Genomic DNA, 23,667 nt, shown 5'->3' with positions numbered 1-23,667 from the left:
ATTGCAGGTATGTTACTAATTGGTACCTAATTGCAGGTATGTTACTTCAACAGCTGTAACAACATGTGGGGACTGAATACTTATACTCGCTCTTTTAATTTAATTTTTTTCATGACGGTTAGGAAACAGAGAAACATATGTGTTGTATTCTATCAGTACTTTAATGCACTTCTTATTAGCGTTTCTGGGTTATATGCAAACACCTCTGTACCTTCTTCTACCTCATATAAAAATCCTTCACTCCCTATTGCAAGTTCGCAATCACACAGCGAAAGCACACTTGCTGGTCAGAATTTTTGCAAGTATGAAGTGACATGCACAACTGCTGCTGAAATTGTATGGGTTGGCTGCATGGCGGGCCTGCAGAGTGAAAAGAAGCGGTCGGCTGACGTTTCGGAGGACAGCGTCTATTCGTCTTCGTCACTCCCGAGTCAGCGCAGGGGTGGTAGCGGTGAGCTGAGCCTAAAAATACAATTGGACATTTCAAATTGGGAGAAAAATGTGTCAAAATCAATTACTAAATAAAAAAAGAGTGGTGTTACTGTTTCTGTTAGACTGGTTACTGTTTTTACTGCAATTCATTTATAAAATCCCGTTCTATCAGATCCTGAAGTAAATACATTTATTGGACTTTGTGTTGGCCCTGTTTGCGCTATAACCTTGCTGCTACAGGAGGGGGAATTCAAATCTACAGTGAACCACATGCCTTTTATACATGTAAGAAAGTCGTTAGCCTGTGTTGAATTTATCAACTCTAGGCTGTTTGTTTATTGTAAAATGTTCCAGTCCCACCAGGGATCTCAATACTCATTTTAACATCAGCCTAAAGAGGTTCTCCAAAGAACAGCTTTGGAAACTAATTAGGCAGTAATATTAAATGAATAGAATGTGTGTTTCTTACCTGTTTAAATCCTATTGTTTGTGTGTGTTCAGTATCATTCGCAGCTGCTGTTCTTGCTTAAATTATTATTTATGTATTATTACATTATTGTTTCCTGCTTCTGAAAAGACTCCCTAAAGCATATTTTTCTGCAGTGAGGCGGAGAGGTATGTCATGATGCTCAGGGTTCTTCGCCTCTTCTCCAATCTGGTCATTGCTTTCTAATATACCACAATTCCAAAATGAAAGTGATTTGAAATCAGCCCCTAAGTTTCCATCAGTGGCAGATTCTTTGTCAGCCACAGGATTGGGAGTCTGGCAGAACTCCATCTCTTCAACTCGCTCTGATTACCTGCATGCAATGCAAATAATGCAACAGGCTGGGAATGAATTATCAAGGAAATACTAAAGGAAGGTGAATTCATTCATAAATGGTAATTAGACAAAAACAAGATAGATAGAAGCTATTTTTGACCAGACTGGATTGCAGAATGCTGGTGGAACCAGAGGTAGGCAGTTTGATACCGGTACAAAATGAGATTGGGTTTTACAGACGGGTCTCGTGGTGCAGATGGAAACATGGCATTATACAAAACCCTAAAGTGCGGCCCCACACTGATGTTTTAATAAACCATGAGCAGGCATTGTGGTTTTCCTGTTTCCTAAGAAAGGAACGGCTATGATAAGCATGTACTGAAGCTATGCTCATGGCTTTCATGCACCACTCACAGCTTCTTCTAACAGAATGGCTCACTGCTGGACTGGGATTCCTCTAATACTGATCTACCTCCCTGCCTCAGCCTTCAGTAAGTAGGATTGTGTTCTTCGTATTCAGCAGGCTCTAATAGAATAGAGTGGACGTGGTGCTGGAAGGTATAGGGGTGTAGCGATACACTCCTCTCACGATATAAGATAGGGATGTTTCTATAGGAACCATAAAACCCTTATTCTTCATGCGAGAACCATTTGGTGATCTACAATGAGCTCTGCTGTGCTTTTGGTCTTGTATCACGATACAAACGATACATACTTCTATTTCGATAGGATATATCATGCAAAGAAAGCATCATGATTCATCGATACATGACGAATCATTACACCCCTACTGAGATACAAGCTGAAATCCACTCAACAAGAGAGCTTATATCTCACACAGCACCCAAACTATATTCCTTATGCTGTATAGTTACAAAAGTATAATTTAACAGTATAGCTCATTTTAATGGGCATCATTCCCATCTGATACAGATCAGATGGCTGTATCACATCAGTATCCGGGTCTGCTATACATTATATGGAAACCTTTGCATATGGAATGTCGCATGTCTCTCAGTTTTAATGTTTTTATACTCAGCAAGCAAATGCCCATCTTTTACATTTCAAGTGCAATGTCTGGTAGCTTAATATAACTACTAGCAGTCTTTTTTGGTGTTTCTTACTGGCAGTACTGGGAATAAGAAACCCCCAAGAAGCTGTTGCCAGTAGATTCCAGTTACTGTTTTAAGAACAAGTCATATAAAAGGGAGTTCAATGGAAGGGTATCAATGTGGCAGGTCTTTAATAAGACTTTGATGGAGAATAGTTTTATGTGCGAATACTTTAGGATATATTCATGGCTGCTGTTTTGATTGCAAAATAATTGTTTCCAGCTGGCACGGTGTAGAATTATGCATATGATACTATTAGCTCATTACATACTGCCATGCAGAAATGACAAAGAAACATATAGAATAAAGCCATACGTAGTTTTTTTCTGAATAAATGAAGCTAAGTTCAGCATTTAACTGAATATTGAAAAGACTGTGAAGGAATAGTGAATATGAAATAACCTGCCCTATACTGAATAGTTGAGAACTTTTAAACAAGTGTAACACTAAACTCTGAGCTCTTAACACTCCAAGCACAAGGTAGTGAAATGAGATGCAGCCTCATGACTAGAATTACAGTCTCTAAAATGAAGTCCAGTGTCACTTCTTCATGTTCACAATCCATACCTGTTCTACCTTAGCAGTGCAGATCAAAAACGTTTACTTCATCGACGAGGTGAAGGGTGTCAATCTGACTGTCCCAAAAGAGATCGGGGGAACAGGATGGGCTTGGGAGTGGACCCCACATCATGGCAGATCTGAGAGGGTGCGGATAGCACAAGTAAAGCTGGGAGACCCGGACTACTCTGTATATTCCTGGAACTGGACTTCAGAAATAAACTGCAGCCACATTGAAGCAGGTGCCCAGGGAAACATATTCATCAAACCTGTGTTTGAAAATGCAGGCCTTTTTACTTTCAGACAAATCAAACCGAATAACAAAGTCCTGGCAAAGTTTGAAGTGTATGCTTTTAAATGTAAGTATATTATACAGCTGACAACAGGGTAGCACCAGCACACAGTGTACTACTACTGGGGATTGCTTTCCAGGGAGCTGAAGCATTGTCTTAATAATGCTGCTTACTGTAGGCAAGCCGCTAAACCACATGGCAATGTTTCTTGTAATGCTTTATTTTCACTTCAGTTACATAGCTTAAGAGATATATAGATGACATCTTTATACTTGTCTCCATACCTGTTATTGATCTGCTGTCATGATAAATAAATCGAGCTGTGTCCAGACAGATCACAAAATAAACTGTTAAAGTCACCGTGTTACCTTAGTCCTTCACTTCATGTAGTTACTATGGATAGTGAGTTGCTTGGTGTTTTGACAGTATGGGGTATTGTAGTTTTCCTGATAGTTTCAATGCATACAGACTTGAATTACAGCACTTGTAAGCTTTGTCTTCTCATTTGAAGGAGTGGCTGAATATTAACAGGAAACATTGAGAAAGAAGGTTCACTGTCATGAGATGAACCAGCATATAGTTTTAGTCATACATTTTTCCCAGCGGATGTGTTATATGTGGTAAAAAGCCATTAGGTTAAAAGCTCCCTTTTGCATAAAGAGGGTGTGCATGGTCGCAGGTTGGCAGCCAGCCTCCACCCTCTTAAATGACAATTACAGCGTAGGATTGCTTGTTTCATTGCAGTTTTTCCATTTTTCTGGGACCCAGTTAAAGTTGGAACGGATGTCACTCGGGTGTGCACCATTTCAAGAGTGAAGGAGTCAATGAAAGTCCAGTGGAAACACAATGAGGAGCCGTCTTCCGCCACCCAGTTTAATTTCAACACCACCACCACATTCCTGATGATCCAGAACGTCCAGGAGCTCAGTGCAGGGCAATACTCATGCAGCTTGCAAATAAACCAAAGAGTCCTCTACAGCGTTCACAATACAATACGACTTGAAACACGTGAGTGTGTTCACCTATATACACTGCAGACTTTACATGGGCTATGTTTACAATGGAATAAGGGACTGCTACACAGTTGGCATACCTTTGTAATACGATGAGTTTCGATTTACCTGTACTTTTTAGGCGGGTTTACAACAAACTTGTCTGGCTGTGGCCTGAGGTGGGCGTCATTGTATTTTAATTGAGGTTAGGCTATGCTAAAATGGAAGAGTTTAATGAAAGTTCAAATGAAAATATATTTGGGACATACAGTTAACCATGTAGCCTGTCATTTGTGGTAGCGACACAATGAGCTTTTTTTTTTTTTTAAGGGCAGTTGCTTCTTATCATGCACACCATACATGTTTCCTAAAATTGCCACTTTTAGCATAGACCTAGACACTTGCAGACAGTTACAGTTTAAAAAAAAAACAAAAAACATATTTCACAATGTTATATTTATTAACTGTTAGATACCATAACATAGTTTAACATTCCATATTCGGGTTTGGGTCGTACCACTTTGTAGCAGTGCATTATAACAGAAGATAACGCGTTCTGGGTTGCTGAAGTCATTGTAAACATAGCCATGGTATAGAAATTCATTACAGATTGGGCTGGGTTTTTCACTTCGGTGTCCGTCATAGATCTTCATTTACCAGTGATTGAAAAGGGACGTTTTTGCTGGAGTAGTAAGCATGTTCAATAATGTTATCTTAGTATAAACTATAGAGAATGGAGCATGAAGTTAGATCCAAGTTCGTTGTTCGGTGTTTGTTTTTTGAAAAAACAAACAAACGAACCAGTTTGCTTTTAGTTTTTCATTTTTTGAATAACGAAAAACAAACAATAAAGTGGTTCTTTTTTTGTTTTTCAATTTTTGAATAAAGAAAAACGAACAACGAACTGGTTATTTTTTTCGTTTTTTGGATAAAGGAAAACACTACGGTGGTTCATTTTCAGGTTTTTCTTTCAACTCTCAAATAATGGAAAAACAAACTGGTTACAAATTAAATAACAAATCCCACTTGGGATGGGTAAGGTATTTAAAAACTCCACTTGTGACTGAGGGACCGGGAGAGAGACTGAGAGAGCCGGGAGTCAGCGACAGCTACCCAGACTGCTCGCTGCACGTGAAGCACAACTGTGTTTCTAGCATTTTTAAATACTAACAATAAACACTTAGAATAATTGCAATTTATCTGTGGTGATTCTCGTTTCCTCCCCCACATTATCATCTCTTAACATGCTCTGAAAACGCTTGGCACAGCGTTGCTAGATCTCACTGGTTTGATAGGAACTGGAATGCACTACCCGAACATAAAACACAGCAGCCTCGGTTTCCGGGGTTGATGACATTTATTATTATTATTATTATTATTATTATTATTATTATTATTATTATTATTAGTAGTAGTAGTAGTAGTAGTAGTAGTAGCAGTCGTAGTCGTCCAATTAAAGAACTCCAATGCAGTAGTTCATGCAGTATTGCATTAATTTCGGATAATTCTGGAGAACACTGCCCTTCTTATGAGCCTCATCACCAGTATATATCGCAGTGCAGATTAAAGCTGTCTCCACCGTGCGCAGCAAACACCAATGACTGAGACGCTGAAGTCCAGAGAAATAAAGCAAACACTATTAACATTACACACATGTCTTTTCCACCCATTTAGGCAAATATGATGTCAGGGGGTGATAGAGAAAATACATACCTGGATATTAAACAAGTAACCGAGAACATGCGAATATAGCATCATTACGCACGGTACAAACATTCTTCTCCTTTTCAGCTTCACAACCTGCGCACTACACCTTGTACAGGGACACTGCGAACCAAAGCAAAGTGCAACTCTACTGCAGCACGCAAACCAGTCACAACACAGTAGCGTGGTCCTGGAAAGCGCAGGGCTCCAACAGCGCTACCCGCCGCATAGCGTCTGCCAATAGAAACCAACCCGCCGAAATCTCTCCGTCGACGCACTTCAGGGGGCGAGTGAGACCGATGGAGCGAGTTTCTGGACAGAGCCTTGCTCTTCACATCGCTCCTGTCACGTTTCAAGATGCCGGGCTATTCTTCTGTGACGACGATTCTCGAGAATGTATGAGCGTAACGCTTATAACATTACAGGGTAAGATGTTGTCATACTTGTTCTTTGAAGCTACTTACAGTATTCAGCATTATAGGAATTTAAATAATACCGAACATTTGGGAAACGTTTTCCAGTAGACGCAATTTGATGTGCTTTTTTCTAGCACCATGGAGTTATACTTAGGTATTCACTGTTGTATGAAAATGCAGTTTCCTTCTGATTTCACATATTGATTCTGCTCTTGTGCCTCTTTTAATGATGAAGCTCTGTAAAGAAGTGTCTAAGATGTTTATTTTTTTTGCATTACACCAGCATGGGTAAGTTGTGATAGTGAAATTGATAAAAGCCTGTATCACAGCCTTGGAGGTGGTTTTCTAATAGATTTTCACATTGTTCTATCGTGGCTTATCTAGCCGACGTAGAGTCCTGAACTTTGGTGCCTGCGCAGTACAAGCCATGGTGAAAACAGAGACTCAATGAAAAAGTGTACATCATGTATCTAATTCACATACAACACTGAATGAATGAGAGGAGGTCTCAGACACACAGCTTTAGCTGCTCATAGTTCATTTATCATGTGCACTTGTGGGCATCACCAGCGCCCCTATGGGTCATTTTTTATTGCGTCATGGTGTTCACCATGGCTTGTTCTGTGGCAATACCAACATTCAACACTGATAAGCCACAGCATGTGTGGATATTCCTCAAGCCAAGCGACTTCATCCCAATCATATATGAGAATCTGGTTTTGTTCTTCAGTCTCAGTGGAGCCCTCTGGTGGTGTGTCTGTGGGCGAGGAGGTGAGGCTTACCTGCACTGTCTCTGAGGTCTATGAGACCTTTCAGCTGACGTGGCTGAAGGATTACAGCCGGACCATGCTGATTTCTAAACAGGAGACCCTGACCCCTTCAGGCGCTGTCCGGAGCCTGACCCTGGTCATACCCAGTATCCAAACCCACCATCAGAAATGGGCGTGTGCCGTGTTCCAGGGAAACATTCCCAGGGCCTTTTTACCACTCCACCTGGAAGCCAAAGGTATTGAAGCATGTATACGAGTTGAATGTGTCTTTATGCTTCAGATCTCCTGTTGAGGTCTGGATTGAGGTGCGCTTGTTCACTGAGCTGTTGGGGGAAGCTCTCGTGACCAGACTGTCCCTCAACTTTGCACTGCATTCCCTTGAAAAAAATTCTACTTAACAGTTCTGACTGCATAATCAAAATCTGCGTAGGCCCTTGAATGTTCCTTAAAACCCAGAGGATTCTTTTCAGAAGCAGCTGTTGCTGGGATAGTCAGGTAAGCATGGTCAATAACGATCAGAACAGAAACAGCCGTAGAAAGCCATGCAGAATGCACATATTAAACAGATATTAAACAACACATCGTTTTCTAATTAAATATCAGGAAAATGGAAATGCCATCACGTTTGCCTTCAAGTCCTACTGACTTGTGTTTGTTTGTGTTGCAGAGAGACACATTTCTGTTGGCTTTCTTGGATTGATCGTCTGTATAGGGCTTTTCCTTCTGATTTCTGTTGCTGCTTTGGTGTTTTTAATGCGAAGAAAATGCACACGGGGTAGGTTTCAATAGACATAGTATTGGTGCTTTATTAAAATGTATGGCACACACGATTGCCTTGGGTTACATCTCTTGTATGTATTGTATGACACATTGCATTACTGCCCTAGCAGAAACACTGAACCCAAGTGTCCTGCAAACCTTGTGTGTGACACAGGCACGCATGTATCCTAATATTTGCATTATAATATGAAAATAATGGTGCAGTTGTATCATCTCAACAGTGAAGAGAATGTCCTAGAAATGACCAGAGGGGTGTAAAATCAGCTTTAAGAGGAAAGACTGTTCACAGATTAGAACTGCTTTTTATTTACAGCACAGACTTGTCTGGGAAAAGAGCAAACACACATCAATACTGCCGAGAGGAACCACAGGAACAAGACAAGTGGTAAATATCTGAAGGATAGTGTGTGGACTTGCGTAGTTATTAATACATGTGAAACCAAATGATGTATGTGTGATGTGACCAAGCATTGAAATAGTCCCATATTCGTTGTACTAAAAAGCCATTACAACACCTGACCAACAGGGGGAGTGATTAGCAACTTCTCTTCTACAGAAATAACCCACTCACACCCTTTTAATTTCAAACTATTCAATTGTACAGATACATGTATGCATTACGCATGGGGATTCATCTTTTTTGTAATAAATACAATACATGCAAATATGTAATAAAGTGCCTCATATTCTAAGCTAGCAGCTTTTAAACTGTTTAATTTCAGAAGTCAGAAAACTGTTCATTATCTGTACTCTACGATGTACCCGGCAGCTTTGAATGTAAAAACTTGTTATGTCATGAAACTTGATATTAACGTTATTTAGCTTTGTTATTGAGAATATCAGATTTTTAACTGTCTGTATTTGTCTGTCTGTCTGTCTCTGTCTTTATTTATTTTATTATTATTTATTTCTTAGCAGACGCCCTTATCCAGGGCGACTTACAATTGTTACAAGATATCACATTATTTTTACATACAATTACATTATTTTTTACACATTTTTTTTTTTTTTACATACAATTACCCATTTATACAGTTGGGTTTTTACTGGAGCAATCGAGGTAAAGTACCTTGCTCAAGGGTACAGCAGCAGTGTCTCCAACCTGGGATTGAACCCACGACCCTCTGGTCAAGAGTCCAGAGCCCTAACCACTACTCCACACTTCTGTCTGTCTGTCGTGTCTAACTGTCTGTCTGTCTGTCATGTCTAACTGTCTGTCTGTGTCTGTTTGTCGTGTCTGTCTGTCTGTCTGTCTCTGTCTGTGTCTGTCTGTCTGTCTGTCTGTCTGTCTCTCTGTCTGTCTCTGTCTGTGCCTGTCGTGTCTGTCTGTCTGTCTGTCTCTCTCTCTCTGTCTGTCTGTCTGTCTGTGTCTGTCTGTCTTACAGTTTTGCCTGGATCTGCTGGGTTATAGAAAAGCTCAGTCGAGCTGCTTCCTTTGCTGTATAAACAGAGTAGCACACACATGTCAAGCTTTGATATGGAAAAACTGCAAATGTCATAATCGAGTCTCGTAGAATAGCTGTTCTTCCATATCAAGCTCCATAGTGTGTGTTATCTTCTATTTCTCTCATAGCTGTTGACCCTTCTTCACTCATCTTTAATGAGTCTGCTCTGGATTCTTGCTGACTTCTTTAAAGCCCCTTATAGTGTTGCCAGTAATTTGTCATACACTTAATTAATCAGGTTGCCAGTAATTTCTCATACACTTAATTAATCAGGTTGCCAGTAATTTCTCATACACTTAATTAATCAGGTTGCCAGTAATTTGTCATACACTTAATTAGTCAGGTTGCCAGTAAATTCTCTGTTTACCAGGAATACCTCCTACAAAGTTCTCTTCAGAAGTCTCAAGGTGTTTGTTCATCATTTTGTAAAGTTAACATAATTCCTTTAAAAAAATAGGAGTTAATTAAAGACTGGAGAGAACGCTGGTCCATTGTGTGTTAAAAATAAGGTGAATGATATAACACATTTGAGATCTACACAGGGAAATGAATTACAAAACGTACTGGTATCACATTGCATCAAGAGTGAGTATGTTTGAAGAAGGGCTTTAACAATAGTCCAGAGTATTGCTATAACAGCACAGTACCTAATCTCTCATTATTTCTCTTAATATTTAGATCTGGACATTTACGACAATGTGGAAAACATCTATGAAAATTGTTGAGAAGACAGAACACACGATTTTGCATTGGACTGTTTTATTTTTTTATTTTTGATTGCTTAATAAATGTTTGTGTTTTTTGCCGATTCTGTGAAGCGTAACATTATAGAATTGTAATCAAATAGAATTGTGACCCAAGGGGTTTGTTCACTTGTGAGGCATGCAAGTACAGGATTGAATTACTGTGTTAAGAGACACCTGGACTCACCAGCCACAGTGTACCAATACAGATAGGAACTGACATTACTATAGTTAAATACAGGGAATGGCCTTGACGAAGCAGCCACGTCAGCTGCAAAACCAAAAAACCAAAAAACCTTCCTTTGGTGAACAGATGCTACATAGTTTTACTATACGTAGAAAAGACCATTCACTCTCTTTCGTTTTCATTGAGATTCCAAGTGCTGTTATCCTGCAATGAAACAGTAGGGAAGAGACTATGCAGAAGCAGCAGCCTGTGGCTGAGCTGAGTGATTCAGGTGAACGTGCTGTAAGAATAACTATGCAGTGCAGTGACCACTGTGCAACAGGTATAGGGACACACATTAATGTGAAGTGGTGCTCTCGTGTGCTCAGTGTTTCATATAGACGTGTATTTCAATCTAGTGTATGTAAGGAAGATCACACTCTTGGGTAAGCGCTGTCACTCTGGTACTTCCATTATTTGTATTTATGTTTATTGTAACTGTTTTTTTTTAAGCATTAAAAATACCAATAATAATACAAAACTAAGAATATATCTATTTTTAACATTCATACCATTAAGTGAGGTCCCTATTTAGCTACGTTTAGTGTTTTCATTTTTTTCGCATCTTATTTTTTCACTAGATTTTGCTTTTAGTATTACAGTACAAAAAACAAACCAACAATCAAACGGTTTTTTTTTTCTCTCATCACTTGCTGTGCGGCAGGTCACGTGTCCTGATTGCAGAGAGATTATTGGAGGGCCTCTGAGCTGCAGCTCACACAGTGATTTGGTACCAGGAAGCAGCAGCCACTTTTACTACTATGGAGTTGACTTTAAAATACATGCATATTCCAAATCATGATATACAAGCAAAGAACCTAAATATCTCCCACAGAAGAAACAGGGAATCGGTGATAATGCTATTACTAATAACATTACCAAAAAAAAGAGTTCCTGGTAGCGTACTGTATGCATTACAATCAAAAAGTGGGAATATTTCCTTTCCCCTTGCCTTGTACAAATACATTTCATGTATTTACTGCTTACTGGAAACGAGGGTTATTTTTTCTACTCATGTTAAAAGTTTGTTTTCCTAAAAAAACACAAAAAGCTGTTTAGTGAAGATTCATTGTGGAACCTTCACTATACTGTAGAGGCATTTTAAACAGGCGTTACACAGTAATCGATAGCAACCAAAATGATGCGCATCATGTTCCAAAAACGCAGGAAGCTTTTGCCAGCCCGATTGCAACAGCTGTAAAGCTTTTGATGGCGGCCCAATTGTTTTACATTTTATTTTCATAATCACATGGATTGTTATTAATTCTGAAACACTGTGGCGGTTGAAATATTTCCAAGTACAGAATAACTTCAATTTATGTTAACGTGTGCACAGTTGGTGCCAAAGTTAATTAATCATTAATCTCTGAACATTTTTTTTTTTTTGTATTTAATATCGCCATCCAAATAACAAAAGCCATAAGAGGATTGCAGAGTTATTAAGGCTACGATTTTGTCACGGAGGACATGGAAATCGTGAATTTGAAAAAAGTGAGTGAAATCATAGATATGGATGTAAAAACACTTTTGATTAGTCGCTTTCTTTATTTCCTTTAAAAAATTCAGTATGCCATGCACTGAAAATACAAACCTGCGAGTATCTGTAAATTGTTTGCTTGTGAATGCACGCAGCGTTTACGTGTAGCTGTGTAGGTCAGCGAATGAGATAGAAGCCTTGTTTTCAAAATCTACGACATGAGGAAAAAACGACCTTACACTAAACACAGAATATTTTGCCCCGTCAGACATTTCTAGATCTAACTATAAAATAAGTTCTGCGTAGATACAGATTGGGTATAGGCACTATAACAGAGCTGTGTGATCTGCCTGAGTTTGATTTAGAATCACAAACAGCCCGCAGTCACGGTATACCTGTACCTGGAAAGGTTACAGTAGCCATTCATTTTCATGCAATGGGTGCCATCCAGACAACAGCTGGGGACAGATCAGGCATCTGTCATTCTTCTATGTCAAAGATACTGACTGATGTCACGGATGCACTTTTCCACAGGGCAAGGGTATATACTATTTCCAATTCGGGATGTGGAACAAAATATAACCAAACACAAATATTATCAGTTGTCTGGCTTCCCAAACGTGATCGGTGTAATAGATTGCACACGTGTTGCAATATCCCCAGATTCAAGGGGTGAAAACATCATCATTCTTTAACTGTGCAAGTTTTATGTGATGCTCAATGTATTATCACGGATGTAGTTGCCAAGTACCCTGGCTCATGCCACCACTCATTTATCATGGAGAACGGTGCCTTGTTCAGAAAATTCGAACCAGGGCTTCTGGCTAATTTTAAAATATATTAAGTACATAATTAGCATATGACCATTTGAAAACATATGTAACAAATGCATATTAATGTTTAACATTTTTATTATGATTTTTCACAAACATACATAAACATTTTTCTTTAGGCGTAATTCCTGAAGTGGCACGATCACAACTACCCCTACTTCATCCTGTCGCCTGTAACCAGGGGTACTGTGAACGCGTACCGATTTCAAGTGGGAGCGTTGTTCTGGATAACTATGTACAGGCCAGCTAAAGGAATACTTTTTTGCTAGTATTTAAGAAATACATCTAGCTTTATTGAGCACTGTGACCCTGGAGCTGTATATATATCATTATTAACCTGAAGTTCAGCTGTTGAAAAAAACACCTTAGCATCTTCTGAGGCTGGCTAATGAGTAAACTCTAATAAGGTGCATGTCCTGCAAGGTTCTTATCAGGTGATGTTTATGGCAAGCATAAAGCCAGCACTGTGGTGTTTTGCAGTGATTGCACCTACTGGTTCACTCTGAGTTAGGAGGAGTCCCGGAGCACGATGTTGAAGAAGATCCTGCTGTTCGGAGTTTCGGGGGCAGCGCTCCTGACTGTGGGCATCCTCGTGGGGCATTTTGGGATATCGCAGGACTCGTCTCCAGCATGGGTCAACAAGGTGTCCCAGGATGTGGACGAGGCCCTGATTGAGCAGTTCATCAAGGAGGTGGACAACAAGAACATTGAGCAGAACCTGAAGTAGGTAACCACCTTACAATTGCACAGGCTGGACAAGCAAACTGGAAAACTCCTGCCAAGACAGCCTTGTCAAAATGGAAAGAAAATACATATTTTTATATATAGTCTGTATGGTTCATACATTTAAAATATATAGCATTACAATATATATGTTGTACCTGCATTTATCATATATAAAATATATTGTTCATATGTATGTTTTCAATGTATTGAAAATGTATTTTCTTTCTGTATGGATAGGGTCACAGTGGGCTACCAGGACTGATTTCACACAATTACTCTTTGCATTGTGCAAGATCTTTTGGGAGTCTAATTTCCATCCCTATCATGTACTCTATATTCTTTTGTGTATAAATAATGCAGTAAGAATAAAGGCTTCTTAAACAACTGATAAGCCCTGTCGCTTATACTATGCTTCTCTATGGCTAGTAGTTCTCCCATACCTTCATAACAGCTCTGTCACTCAAGCCCTGGGCCCTGCTTAAACAGGAACTGCTAATAGTGTGGAGGTTTCGTGATGTCGATTATAATAACGTTCGCTGGGGGCTAAAATGAAGACTAACAATCCCAAGGGATGTGGTCAGCCAGGTTCACACCCTGCCTCCGGAGGTGAAAGTGCTGAACGAGCCCCTCTTTAACACTTTGTGCCCCCCCCCCAGGACTCTGGCCTCGGAGCCCCACATGGCCACCACTCCCGGGGATGAGAAGCTGGTGAAGTTCATGCTGGATCGATGGAAGGACCCCAACACCGGGCTGGATGACGCGTGGAGACAGACCTACAAGGTGTTCCTGTCCTTCCCTGATAAGAACAAACCAAACTGCTTCACAGTAGGTAAGAGATCATAACACCCTCATCTCAGCTGTTTCCATTGCGCAGTGTTGCATGATCCTACATCGTCTTCTCTCAAGGAAAGTGTAAGTATTGAATGAAACTCAAGAAACGTTTCAACTGAAAGTATTTTTTAATGTCTTCTAAGTTCAAATGTTTTTTTTTTCAAGATCTGTTTCCATGAATAGAGAAAAGTTTGTTGGAATAACCCTTATTGTTGGTATTTTGTGAATGTTTTTTTTATAAAATACATTCTTTAAATAAGTTAAAGTTTAGTGACTAGCGCGCACAGTTACATCAATGTCGTATACAGTCCGATACTTTTATTTTTGTTTTTGAAGTTTCGCCAACTGACACAATCCAGTACACCAGCAGGCTCAAGGAGAAGGCCTACACAGAAGATCAAAATGACCCGGAGGTGGTGCAGCCCTACGCTGCATACGCACCAGCGGGGCGCCCAAAGGTGAGTGTGTTCAGCACTGATCACACAGCACCTCACTGACACCACCAACCACTCTCGCTGCAGACCATTGTCGTGTGCACCCTTTTCTTGGAAATGTAATGCTATATATATATATATTTATTTATTTATTTGTGTTGTCCTTGTTAAACAACTTAGCAGAGAGACAAAGGTCAGACAGGTGTACATAGAATGGTTTTTATTACTTCAGTATTACATCACAATCACAGAAAGAGAAAAACAAGAGTTGTTGTTAATGCCATGTTTCAGAATGTATACCTCAATCCAGGAGCAGCAGGTTGAGTAAGTACAATACCAGCCTGGTTTACTGAGATCAAGTTCCTTTATTACAACAAAGACAGAATAAAAGTACTGCAACCCCTCCCCTATCAGTAAGGACTCCGCTAGATAAGGGTATTATTCAGGTTATCATGATCCGAAAATGATATTGACAAAGGTTAAGATTAGAAGCAGTGCTAAAGATTAACTTCCTTATGCTGTAAATGATTAAGTAAAACTCATAATGTAAGGTTGTGTCTGTCCGCCGCTCACATTGAGTGCAGCTCTGTAGGAACAGCAGATATTAAGTGCCGTCCTCACCCTGGCAACTGCAGGAACGGCTTTTAAAAACTGTTGCAGTGCAGTTTCATCTCTTACTGTTCCAGAGATCTCATCCTGTGCAGTTTCATCTCTTACTGTTCCAGAGATCTCATCCTGTGCAGTTTCATCTCTTACTGTTCCAGAGATCTCATCCTGTGCAGTTTCATCTCTTACTGTTCCAGAGATCTCATCCTGTGCAGTTTAATCTCTTACTGTTCCAGAGATCTCATCCTGTGCAGTTTCATCTCTTACTGTTCCAGAGATCTCATCCTGTGCAGTTTCATCTCTTACTGTTCCAGAGATCTCATCCTGTGCAGTTTCACCTCTTCTAATGAGAGACATGCATACACACAATGTATTCACTTATTAGAAATCACTATAAAGAAGACAGTACTCATGAACTACTATTAAACAGAAGCATGTTGCTGTTGTTTTTAAGACTACACTGGATATCCTTAACAGTACTTTTCTATACATGATTGATTTATATATTTTTGTTTTAGGGAAAGCTTGTTTATGCAAACCAGGGGAAAGTCAGTGATTATGAATTCCTGAACAAGACCATTGATCTGACCGGCACCATTGCGATCGTGAGGTACGGCGGGGCTGGCCGGGCCGATAAGGTAAGCTGCAGCTCCGAGCTCGCTGCTGTTACACACTGCTTCCACATGCAGACTACATACTGTACACACGTTCCTGCGAGGGCTGGGCTGGAAACACCTGTGATACTGTGAAGAACTGTGCAGGGCAAACTCTTCCCCGAGATGAATGATTCAGTCGAGGAAGAATTCTATTTATTCATTCTGTTTAGTAAGCAAAATATAATATTTTCTTAAACCTTGAAAACATCCAGCAAGAGGGAAATTATTTTAGCACTGTTAATAATCAAGCGTGACACTGTGTTTTCAAAACATTTACTCCAGTCTTTAACTTTGTTTTTTTTAAAGGAGAAAAAAGCTGCTGATTTATTATTATTATTATTTTTTTTTTTTTTTTTTTACAAAACTAGAACCAAACAACCAACTTAAGTACGACTATTCCTGGCCTTTGAATCGCTCTATGGATTTTTGCCTCTCAGTTTTGTGTCATTTACATGGAATTTTCTTCTTTTAAAAAAATAGGAGTTAAAAATATGGCCGAACAGACCTTGACGTACCCCAATCAACAACTGCTAAGCATGTCCCTCTGCTGGTCAAACCGGTGCACTGCGTGTACTGTTTTCAGTTACTGTTTACATAGTAGTAAGTGTACAGTGTAGGAAAATATATTATTAAATACTGTATAAATTCAGTCTAATGCACAGAAAATGTAGCAGTAAAACTATTTAAAAAAATGTTCATCAAAGTGAAGTTTGCAGCCATATAGGCTCCAGAGTCAGTGTTTCAGTTTCATAGACTGTTCAGTGGCAGGAAGTAGAAAGGGGTCAAGATGCTGTGTGACTGGGGATGGTCAGGCAGGCCATTCCAGCCACAGTCTAACATGGCTGGCTAGCTTGCCATTTGGGGAGGTGCTAAACAAAATATAGGGATTAAAGCTCCCAGACCTACTACAAATCTGCACAATACTTCTAGATATTTCCCATTTGCATGTGCCGGGGGACCCCTCACTGAGTCACGCGCTGGTAAATGAACAAGCTGGATTAGAATACCCTCCAGGCTCTACAGTGTCATCTCAACATGTGTGTTCTGTGTCTGAAGGCGATAAACGGAGCCAGGTTCGGAGTGGCTGGGGTGCTCGTTTACACAGACCCCGCGGATATTAACGATGGCAAGATGTCGGACGCTAATGAGACCTACCCCCACTCCTGGTACCTGCCCCCATCGGGGGCTGAGAGGGGCTCTTTCAATGGCTACTTCGGAGACCTGCTTACCCCGTACTACGCTGCTAAAGGTAACCGTGGTTCTTAACAGGGAGCACAAAGGATCATGAAGAAATGTAATGGCTATGGAGATATGCTGCAGGATATTGCATTGCTGCTCAGACTAAAATCAATGGGGCTTTATTTCATCCCTCTGACTCGACTCTCTTGCTTTCCAGAACACACATACAGGATGCCAGTGAGTGACATCACAGGAATACCACCTATCGCCACTCAGCCAATCGGATTTGAAGATGCTTATGCTCTGATCTGGTTAGTAAGTCTCTGCTGTGTGGATGACGGACAGGTTTCTCAATGTTCTGATGGCAGAGTATCCTAACCAGTTTGGGGCCAGATGAGAGGCTTCCAAGTGACTCCATCTGTGCTATGGAGCACTAACCTAAAGACATGTGATCGATAGCAAGACAAGATGAGTGGCATGACTATTTAGAAGTGGTTTGTCATCGAGGGTATATGGTAACTAGAAGACATTGCTCAGTATGAGTAACCCTTTTGCTGTTTGATTTAGTAAACTGGATGGTGATGAGGCCCCAGCAGTGTGGCAAGGATCCTTTAACTGCACATACAAACTCGGTCCTGGATTCAGCAACACCAGTGCATTTGCAAACAGGTACCCTTTCCTTTCTCATCCATGTTTCTCCCCCTCCAGCGTTTCCAACAGTACGCACAGTAGTGTCTGATTCTAATGACATCATGGACCCTACAGCATCCCAAAACGTGCAGTATTCACAAAAAACTATTTAAGGAATGTTTTGTTAGAGACAGTTTTTTTAAAGGCAACTTTACTCTGTTCTTGTTAATATACCTTTATGTATGGAGTCTGTTTGTGTTAATACACCTTTATGTATGGAGTCTGTTTGTGTTAATACACCTTTATGTATGGAGTCTGTTTGTGTTAATACACCTTTATGTATGGAGTCTGTTTGTGTTAATACACCTTTATGTATGGAGTCTGTTTGTGTTAATACACCTTTATGTATGGAGTCTGTTTGTGTTAATACACCGTTATGCCTTCTATGTAATGGGCATTGATTCCTGAATAACTGTGATAGGGGGTGTTGTTATTGCTCTTCTGCAGTGATGTTCAAGTGAATGTTTACAACAAAGAAGAGATGAAAGACTCGGCCAATGTGATGGGGGTGATTCGGGGGAGCGTGGAGCCAGGTCAGGGTTCCTTTTTACACACTACACCCGCATACCACACACACACACACACACGCACACCATGCATACAAGCACTCATTAATGTGAGGTACTGCATGCATTTCAGCTACTGCGCTGAGCATGGCTGCAATGTGTCGTTAAACTGGGACGCAGGTGCAATTGAAACGATTCTGGTCAAATCAATGAAGTGCTTTTTTAAACCTGGCTCTTCTTCCTCAGACCGGTACGTTATCTACGGCAATCACAGAGACAGCTGGGTGCACGGAGCCATCGACCCGAGCAGCGGCACCGCGGTCATGCTGGAGATCACTCGGGTCCTGGGGAAAATGGTGAAAGAAGGTACAGGAATCTCTCAAGCGGAGGCTAACCAGAGTGTTGAAAAATGTGCCCCTTTTTAATTTAGTGACACATTTGAAAAATCTATTTTTTTTAAATACATGCCCCATATTTTCATGTGAAAAAGCCTTGGGCTGAAACAAAAGCAGGGCCCTTTATTGATGTACATTGGCCCTGAGGCTGTGCAGGGAGCTGACAGAGCCCTAACCTTTCAACCCGGCTGTGTCTCTACCAGGGAAGTGGAGGCCACGCAGATCCATCATTTTTGGGAGCTGGGGTGCAGAAGAGTTTGGCTTGATCGGCTCAACAGAATATGCTGAGGTAACAATTCATTAACTGCCCTTTTGTTTTTCATTTGAGCAATAAACAAAAGTCCAGCAGTTTGGTTGGCAAACAAACATTTGTTTGACTGTGTTTAGCCATTTTATACTGTATGTTTAATACAACTCTCCTGGGGATCCAGTTCTGCTGATGCAGTGATTCTCAGCTCTTCCTGTACAGTACCTTCATCTTTAAATGCTCCTAGTTTGATTATGCTGTACCATTGCAGGAATACTACAGCAAGCTGAGGGACAGGACCATCGCCTATATCAATGTGGATATCTCTGTTTTTGGTAAGAAACTTGATTTGCATGCAATGCTGCAAATGTTAAATTTATATTTCATTTGGACACTAAACTAGTTGACTAGTGATGACATTTCCTGTTCTGTTCTGAGTTGGAGAATTCAGACGTATGTGCCAGTTTTACCTCATAACCTGGAGCTGGAGGATTTGAAAGCTGTGTATGTCATGTTTTTAGTGGTCCTGGGGCTGGTCTTTCTTGTGTCCCGGTTCATATTAATCTCTTTGCTTCCCTCCCACAGCAAACGCCACTCTGAGGGCCCAAGGATCCCCAGCAGCCCAGAGTGTCATCTTCACAGCAGCCAAGCAGGTAGCAGAAGCAGGGAGGAGCAGACATGCTGGACAGTTACATGGCAGGCTGAGGAGCCGTCTTCAACCCTGTCAGGGACAGATACAAACATCACCCATGACTGTTCAGCTGCTCTTATGTGTTCAGGAGCAAAGGGGGAAGCTATCTAAACAATTCCTCTATTGTCTTACTCCAGGTGAAGACTCCCGGATCCCAGACCACCTCCGTTTACGACAACTGGATCCGGTATTCCAATCGGAGCAGCCCCAGCTATGGGATCATTCCCAGGTGAGCAATCAATCGGTATTGTCTTCGGGGCCAAAGCATGCCACTGGCTGGAAAGCTTGTCAGTCGTCAGGGTAAGGAAGCTGGTTGGTTAATGGCAGTCGAGGAGGGGTGGGGACAATTTCACTCTCCAGGTGAAATGTCCTAAGTGCAAGTTTTATGTAACCTTGTATGTGCAGGGTATCATTTTGATCATAAATACCTCTGATAGAACGAGTGTTTCAATGTGTTGAATTGGTTTACTGGCTGCAGTATAACACCTTTAAGACACTTCTGTATGGCTGCAATAAATCCGAACAATGAAATACTTTTTACCTTTGTACGGTGAGGTGCGTTTTTAAGCAGGTGCACAAGACAGGTCTTAAAGAGACAGACTGGCAGATTGCAGCATTAATGAGCTGTTGTGTCTGAGCTTCACTGACGCAGTTTTGTGTTGCTTCTCCATTCTTCAGTCTTGGATATTTAACTGGGGCTGGCAGTGACTACGCTGCCTTCATGCACTACCTGGGAATCACCTCCATGGACATTGCCTACACCTACGACAAGGTAATGCACTTACCTTCACTGCTGGGCTGGGCTGTCGTGCATTTAACATGCATGCTTAATAGCTTGGGAGTTAAAGAGAAGCTTTTTTAAAACATGGAAAGATGTATTAAAAAAAAAAAATGGAAGTATATTAAAAATGTAATAATATGATAAAATAGGATTTTACCCCAAGTTACCTGTGTCTATGTGCATAATTAAATACATTATATTTGTGTCTAAATATATCCAGAGTTTTATATTTATACTCAGAACCCTGTGATCCTCAATGGGTGAATGAGCAGTTCTCAGTGTTGTTTAATATTAATATATAAGATTTCTTTCCCCTTGTAGAGTAAAACCAAAGCCCGAATCTATCCTGCCTATCACACTGCCTATGACACCTTCGACTACACTTCCAAGTACATAGACCCAGGTATGCGAAAGACTCCATATTTAAATTACTACAACTCCTTATTTCAAATAAACTGTGCTACTTTCGTGTTTATAATCTGGAGTATTATTGTAAAATAAAATGTTTTGAATGACTTTTTTTTTTATTTTAGTTGTGAATAACATTTAGTGTTATCCAGAACCCCCCTGAATTCAAACTAGCAATAAGAGTAACTGGTGTTGTTCTGATCAATTTACACCCCCCTGGGATTAGCCACCCCAGGAGTATTAGAGCATTTTACAGCACTGAGAAATCTCCTGGATTGCGTCAGCCGCCTACTTTTAGGGGTAATTCCAGGATATGAACTGATAGGTGGTTGATGCAACCCAGGTGGATTCTGTGGTGCTGTAAAATGCTCTAAAAAAAATCTCATCTCGGTAGGGTATGGCTTGATCAAAACCACCCCTAAATCACTCCCTGAAACCTCTTCTGCAGTGTCTGAATGAGGCTGTGGCTTTACCTCGAGTGTAATTCCGATCCACTGTGTTTGATTGCACTCCCCAGGGTTCACGAGTCACCAGACTGTGGCTCGCACCGCTGGCAATGTGCTGCTGCGGCTGGCAGACAGCCTCGTTATCCCATTCAACCCCAGCGACTACGCCGAGACAGTGGAGCAGTACTACAGCACTGCCGCAGACAGCTTCACAGACAAGATGAGCACCATGGGCATCTCGCTGGGTAAGGGAGGCTTACTGGCACAGTGTTGAACCACTCTGCAGTGAAGACAGGTCTAATGGTAATGTTACCAAAAGAGAAAACTCGACCGAGAGACCCTAAAAGACTATCAGTTATATTGCTTGGTTGCTTGGTTCTAGTTTGGCTGAAATGAATAGAAATTGAAGACTGTTGTGTATGATATTTATCAAGCCTGTTCCTTCATTGGAGCCATATCTCTGCTTTCCATGTCACTTCTTAGATACATATTGTTCCTTAAGCAGTGGTCCTCTACTGCTTTCATTAGCTATAGCTCTTTCATTTCCAGGCTGCTTAATGATATTACCTTCTTTTCTTCAGAGCCATTAAACACAGCTGTAAAAAGGTTCCGTGAAGCCACCTCCTTTCTGAACCAACAAATCCACAACTCGGACATGGCCAAAGAAACGTGAGGGCTTTTTAAAATGTATTTTTAGATGATTATTGTATTTACTTCTGTTTTGAGCATGCATGCAGGATATCCTGGATTCGGATTGGACATGTAAAATATTCCTGAAGTCTCCAATTCAGTAAGCAACTCTTAGAAAATGTGAAATTCATGTGATAAATGGAGCAAGAACAGTTTTTAAATCAGTGATAATGTGTTCATAAAATATTTTGCCTGTTTATAACATGGACATTTCCACAGCTGATTTGATTGGCTTTCAAGACTTTTACTTTAAAATATTGTTATCAAATTATCGTTCCATTTTAGTATCATAAGATTCTAGTGCCATAGAAGACATCACCTTTAAACAGAGCAACAGTGACACCTGCTGACCATACATTGGATAGATGCTGTCGTTTTTTAATGGACAGAAAGGTTCAGCTTGGTTACACAAGAATAACAGACAATGTTTGTATGAAGCACTGGTAACCCATATTAAAAATGTTGAAAGAAAAAAATACTTTCATGTGCTCAAATAATTACTACTTTTGGTCAGTGAATTCAAGCACAGTCTCAAAAATCATTGTGTGGTTTCCCAGTTAGACCGAATTTGGACTCCCTAAACTAATGCTAATGTTACTTGTGGTTTAGTGCTAATCGGGGTCTGTGAAACCGGCCTTTTGTGGATTTTCTTCAGTATTGCTAAATAACCAGCATTTTTCAACAGCTGGAAGCCAGAGCTGATGTCGTCCGTTTGTAAATCTGTTTTCTCTTTGCCCTCCCAGTCCTCTGAAGATTCGCAGGATTAATGACCAGCTGATGTTCCTGGACAGGGCTTTCCTTGACCCCATGGCCTTCCCAGACAAATACCACTACCGGTAACTTGCCACATGCTTTACTCAATTCTGTCCCTTGAGATCCAGTCCAGTCCAGGTTCTAAAATAGTTCATTGAACCTGCAAAGAGGCAGTTAACTGAATTAAGATCTGCTTGGAATAAAGACAAGGACTGGTGTGGCTCTTGAGGGCCAGAAGTGAGCACCACCGCTTTACACTGCTTTCAGATAAAACTTCGGAGTATATGTTTGGGCATCCCATGCTAATGATCTCCCACGAGCTGCTAGGAACCGGGTGAGCATTGTTGGGCCAAATGGTCTCCTTCTCTGGTTTGTAAATACTCTTCTGTTCAATGGCAATGCAATGGCTCTGTGTAGCTACAATGGGAATGGCACCAAAGTGGTAATATGTGAGCTAAGACTTTCTAACCTGTAGGAGTTAGATATAAAAATTAAACATTTCTGAGACTGTTCCTTGTAACACAATAATCTTTTTGCAGGATTCAAAAACACCTATCAACTGATCACCTGCTATTACAGTCTGCAGCATCAACTACAGTACCTTGCCTATTAAGACTAAAAGCAGATTTAAAAACAGGGAGATGCAGCTTTTGTAAGTTACCAGCACACAAAACAGCAGGGATGACGCAATAATCAGTCATGTGAGCAACAGCACAAGAACTTGTTCTACAGTATATATATTCGTGTGTGTGTGTTTGTTCACTCTCTCGTTTCCATGGTTCTTTGCAGACATGTGATCTGGACTTCCAGGTCTTCGGGTGTGGCCACTTTCCCTGGCTTGGCCGATGCCTTTGCAAAGGCAGACAACAGCGGGTTAAACAGCGACTGGGAGCAGGTCAGGAAGCACCTGACAATAGTCATCCAGGCCTTAGAGGGCGCTGCGTCCACATTGGAGGCTGTTATATAGAGGCATCTGGTCCGTCACCTTGATGAGAGAAAATGCCAACTGAGAACAGACCACATTTAAAATGTGTTTCCTTTAAATATTTCAATAAAACACTTGTTTGTATTTGACAAAAAAATG

The 23,667-nt window shown here is 40.7% G+C and overlaps 2 protein-coding genes across 3 annotated transcripts; both read left to right on the top strand.

Annotated features, from left to right (window-relative positions):
• Window positions 1-1,594: 1,594 nt before the first annotated feature.
• LOC117973992 (uncharacterized) lies at window positions 1,595-10,073 on the top strand. Of its 2 annotated transcripts, XM_034927989.2 has the most exons (8): window positions 1,595-1,686; window positions 2,889-3,224; window positions 3,903-4,166; window positions 5,942-6,280; window positions 7,001-7,276; window positions 7,708-7,815; window positions 8,134-8,205; window positions 9,944-10,073. In XM_034927989.2, exons 1-8 carry the CDS (start codon window positions 1,626-1,628, stop codon window positions 9,988-9,990), a joined length of 1,503 nt encoding a protein of 500 aa, XP_034783880.2. In that variant the 5' UTR covers window positions 1,595-1,625; the 3' UTR covers window positions 9,991-10,073. The 2 variants fall into 2 exon arrangements, with proteins under 2 accessions (XP_034783880.2, XP_034783894.2); XM_034928003.2 differs by lacking the exon at window positions 7,708-7,815.
• A 2,620-nt stretch (window positions 10,074-12,693) lies between these two features.
• On the top strand, window positions 12,694-23,595 carry LOC117403488 (aminopeptidase NAALADL1-like). Its single transcript, XM_059030539.1, has 19 exons — window positions 12,694-13,267; window positions 13,927-14,099; window positions 14,438-14,559; window positions 15,660-15,779; window positions 16,854-17,046; window positions 17,194-17,287; window positions 17,544-17,645; window positions 18,114-18,199; window positions 18,419-18,538; window positions 18,771-18,856; window positions 19,086-19,149; window positions 19,400-19,467; window positions 19,643-19,734; window positions 20,184-20,277; window positions 20,608-20,689; window positions 21,212-21,385; window positions 21,722-21,809; window positions 22,574-22,666; window positions 23,373-23,595. Exons 1-19 carry the CDS (start codon window positions 13,074-13,076, stop codon window positions 23,548-23,550), a joined length of 2,223 nt encoding a protein of 740 aa, XP_058886522.1. The 5' UTR covers window positions 12,694-13,073; the 3' UTR covers window positions 23,551-23,595.
• The last annotated feature ends 72 nt before the right edge of the window (window positions 23,596-23,667 follow it).

The sequence above is a fragment of the Acipenser ruthenus genome, chromosome 1 (assembly GCF_902713425.1).
Source record: "Acipenser ruthenus chromosome 1, fAciRut3.2 maternal haplotype, whole genome shotgun sequence".
NCBI lineage: Eukaryota > Metazoa > Chordata > Actinopteri > Acipenseriformes > Acipenseridae > Acipenser > Acipenser ruthenus.
Note: the sequence above shows the minus strand (reverse complement) of the source record. Positions and strands in the feature narration are given on the sequence as shown.